Source organism: Poecilia reticulata, linkage group LG14 (genome assembly GCF_000633615.1).
Source record: "Poecilia reticulata strain Guanapo linkage group LG14, Guppy_female_1.0+MT, whole genome shotgun sequence".
Taxonomy (NCBI): domain Eukaryota; kingdom Metazoa; phylum Chordata; class Actinopteri; order Cyprinodontiformes; family Poeciliidae; genus Poecilia; species Poecilia reticulata.
Genome location: NC_024344.1, coordinates 6,327,022 through 6,331,580, shown reverse-complemented (window position 1 = coordinate 6,331,580; position 4,559 = coordinate 6,327,022). Strand labels below are relative to the sequence as shown.

The 4,559-nt window shown below is 38.8% G+C and overlaps 1 protein-coding gene across 1 annotated transcript in view; it reads right to left on the bottom strand.

The window, feature by feature from the left end:
• Positions 1-1,090, bottom strand: part of LOC103475522 (tyrosinase-like) — a 7,484-nt gene extending 6,394 nt beyond the window's left edge. The window contains exon 1 of the mRNA XM_008427205.2: positions 202-1,090. Coding sequence (XP_008425427.1) covers positions 202-1,023 — 822 coding nt within the window. The 5' untranslated portion in view covers positions 1,024-1,090. The remainder of the gene's footprint in view (positions 1-201) is intronic.
• Between the last annotated feature and the right edge of the window lie 3,469 nt (positions 1,091-4,559).

The window sequence follows — 4,559 nt, the reverse complement described above, 5'->3', positions numbered from 1 at the left end:
ATATACACTGCTCAAAAAAATAAAGGGAACATTTAAGCACTTAAGTGAACACTTAAGTATAAGATAGGACTGAAGAAAGTTTTGGTTTTACATGTATTTTAAATTTCTGTTTCGCTTGTTAGGAAAAAAAAAGACAATCACAATGATCTTTTCAAAAACATTTTTATATAAACAAAAGAAAAAAAACATGCTTTATTTTACCTTCCAAGAGGAGAAGACAGAGCTTGGGCTGATAAGATTGGGGTCCTGGGGGCTCCGGGCCCCCATCAGCTCATCAGTGCACACGTCACAGTCCTGTGCATCTCTCCAGTCCCAGTAGGGAATAGAGAAAGACATGTCTCCTGTCAGCTTCCTGATCTCATGTTCCCAGTGCAGCAAGTAAACACGGTGCCATGGTGGGAATGCAGGAGCCCAGTGTCCAAAGTCCACATTTCTCCAGACATTCCCTGGCCCACCTAACAGTGCATTGCGAGACACATAGTAATGCATCCAGACAAACACATCATACACAGAAACATCAGCAAACATTGGATTGGAGCCATTCTCCATCTCCCTATAGGTCCGTGTTGCAACAACATAGTCCCTGCTGATTGTCTGCTTGGCAAGATTCAGGTAAGAAATGAGTCTGTTTCTCTCGGCCCTGGTCAGGTGGAATATGTTCCGTCTGAGGGACTCTCTTCTTTCGTTGCAGGTGTCCCCAAAGTAGCCAAACTTGCAGTCCCCACAGTTAAACCCCATAAAGTTCCCTGCACACTGACAAGTCCTGTTGTAGAAAACCAAAGGCCACTTCTCTCGATCGTCCAGTCCCGAGAAGGGGTACTGCTGTCCGTCGGGCTGCTCTGAGATCTCCACATCCTCACAGGAGCCCCTGCCTGACCTGGCTCCACAAGCTGAGCCGTCCCCCTCCCACACCGGACAGCACTCCTTGGTCCGCAGGGCTTGTTGCGTTACACAAAGGCGAGGGAACTGCTGGTAGGTGGGCACCAAACAAAGGATGAAAATAAAAACTTTTACCCCCCACATCTCAGCAGCAAAGCTTTTCCTTTCAGAGGCGAAGCAGACGCTGAGAGACGAACCAAGAACTTCCACAGTGGGAAAGTGGGAGGAATTTTCACTGAAGTTCTTGAGACCCCCCCCCCCTCCACTGCTCTCTCAGTCACATGCTATAATACCCTCAAGCTTACGTCATGAGTGGTGCAAACAGCCTGAGTGAACTAATCTTCATAGTTTAAATCAAGTAAATTTATGTTTATAGTAACAAGGCAGTTCAAAGTGCATTATAAAATATAACACAATCACCAAACAAACATTACATTTTGTCCAATTCCATCATCAAAATTAGCAAGAAAAATAATTAGCAATATACATCAAATATGAAATCAATGTTCCAGTTATTAATAATAAAGGTCAACTCTCAATATGGGGCCAAGGTGTTTTTAGCCTTGATTTAAAGGAGTTCAGTGTTTCAGCTGGGTTTTGGACATTTCTGGATTTGTGGAGCATAAAAACTGAATGCTGCTCCTTTTTTTACAGTTCAGATTTGTAATCGTGCTAAATATTTTCCTTTTTCCAGAGGTGTTATGTATGTAATAAGGCTGTTCTCGGGACAAGAACTGCAATTTAGCCAGGGCTATAAATGCTAATGTATATAATATGTTTATTCTATGTACTTGTCTAATTTCTATAGATTATTGAATTAGATTAAATTTACAGTGCCTTCAAATGTAGTTGTATCCCTTAATTAGTCATGTTACCACAAACGTCATTGTCTCTGTGTTGGGAAATTCTATGCAATCGAGTAACCTGAATGTATGCATTGCTTTGAATTGGAAGGAAAATGTCAAAATGTTTTATTGATAATAACCTGAAATGTACGATAAGCATCTCCACATTTACAGAATCAATAGCATGTGCTCTGGGGTTTATTTCCATAAGATACAAGATTGAAGTTTTATAAACTGTATACCGTATATTAAACACCTTTTTTGGTGGTATACTTACTAATTTTATGCTTCAGATTGTGTTTTCATGAGCTTAACTCCCAATATATAGCCACACAGAACATCACTGTGTTTGCTGTGGTTGCAGTGTGAAACTCTCCAACAAAAACCTCACTCTGTATGCATATTTAATTTTAACATTAATGTTAAATTAATGCATTTTTCAGTTTCAATTAACTAACACACTTACAGTGTCTAAATAATAATAATAATAATAATAATAATAATAATAATAATAATAATAATAATAATAATAATAATAATAATAATAATAAATTAATTAAAAAAAACTCCACGTTTCTTTTAAGTTTTTTAGTCCGCTAAAAAGAACAAGAAAACCTCGGTCCAATCCTCGACATCTTCTACATTCTTCAGAAACCACTTACTCTGTCGTCACATATCATAGATACAGGACTATTCACAGCAAAGACATGAAACAAAGTCCTCACTGAGAAGCAGCTGACTTACACACAATTGCTCTGAGCAGTTCCGTGCTTTGTGATGATTCCTAAGAAAAACTCAAATATCTTAACATCACTGATCCTGTCTCATGTGACATTTAGTACTCAACACAGCAGCCGTTGTTAAAAAGATCAGTCTACATGAATTTGTTTATCTTGATAACGCAACACATCTGCTGCCAAGTGTTTGCCACAGGGGAGCGATGCATCTTACCACTAGTGGGCGCCATGTAAATGAATAATATGTATACTTTTTATTTCTCCAGCCTGCAATCCTTCCCCTGGTAGCTGTTAAAGGAAAAACACTCATTAACTTGATTATACAGTGTTTATACACATCATGTTTTTCTCCTGCCAACAAGATGCAAATAAGCACCGTCGTGGGAAGAATTTGATGATAAACAAAAATAAAGAAGAAAAAAATAGGAAAAATACATCAATACATGCTCTGACTGCGATTACTCACCCTATACCCTCATGTCTCCAAAGGCTGCATGTTGTGGGAGGGCAGATATTTTCTTGATTTAATAATGATTTACAGCATAATAGCAATGCAAAACGACAAGTTGAAAGACAATTGTTTAACCATATGTAGGTTAAGCTGGTTTGGCTGAAAATAACTTTAAGCATTCTCATCTTGCCATAGCCTATTTTAGATTGTGTAAAAAGCATTACAAGTAAAGAAATATTGTAAATACATTTATAAATACCTTACTGAGCCACTATAATTTCCAGAATGGTCTTGGTTGTCATATGAGTTAATAGTTTCTTTTTTATTAATTAATAGTTTCTTTTTACTTCTCGAAACACAAAATACTTGTGTTGGAGTTTCAAAGTCTCATTTTTGCTTCCTGTTTTCCAACAGCAGAGGATGCTTATCCCAATGTTCACTAAAGTCAAAGCCATCTATTTCTATTTGACCATTCTTCAGAAATATACTGACTCTGGTGATAATCAGCAGTATATTTCACAATTCACAGCAGAGACCTTATGCGGTGTCCTCGCTGAGAAGCAGCTGACTCAAAACCTTGCTCTGGGCAGTGCTTTGCTTTGTAAAGATTTCCAAGAATAAAAACAACTTGAATATCTTTAAATCACTGCTCCTCTCTCACATGACTCTCAACACACAAGAATGTAGCCAATTTCAACAAAACCCTGTTGTCTTCGAATTTGTTTAGCTTTATTATAGATCTGCTAGCCAGTGTTACAAAAGACGGCAAAAGTAGTTGATGAAAACCGGTGTCCTGCCACTAGAAGGCGCCATGCATCTATTTAAACACTGAGTGTATCTTGTGTCCTGCACAAAGACCACATGAGACAGGCACCAACCTATGGATACACTGGTATAGACAATAAGATAAAGTAGGAAATCTGTTTGTTTTTTTTCTTTTATACAATTCCAATTACGTGCAAGGCTGCCATATTAGATTTTGATACTGTGATTGATGAGAAACCTCTGACTATACCCTCAAAAACAAAACTTCAGAGGGGCTGTTCTTTTGATTTCATTTTTTTCATTTTGTTTGAAACTTGGAAATGCGAGCTTCTGACTGAAAATGTAACACATAATAAAATCAACTTGACAATATGGCAATAAATTTTATTTTATGAAATATATTTTATCCATCCATCCATCCATCCATCCATCCATCCATCCATCCATCCATCCATCCATCCATCCATCCATCCATCCATCCATCCATCCATCCATTTTCTTTGCACCCTTGTCCCTTAGTGGGGTTGGGAGGGCTGCTGGTGCCTATCTCAAGCTAACGTTCCGTGCAAGAGGCAGGGTTCACCCTGGACAGGTCGCCAGTCTGTCGCAGGGCAACACAGAGACACACAACCATGCACACAAACACCTAGGGACAATTTGGAGAGGCCAATTAACCTGACAGTCATGTTTTTGGACTGTGGGAGGAAACCGGAGTACCCGGAGAAAACCCACGCATGCACAGGGAGAACATGCAGACTCCATGCAGAAAGACCGGGGCCGGGAATCAAACCCAGAACCTTCTTGCTGCAAGGCAACAGCTCTACCAACTGTGCAGCCATTGAAATATATTGTATGAAATATACATACATACATATATATATA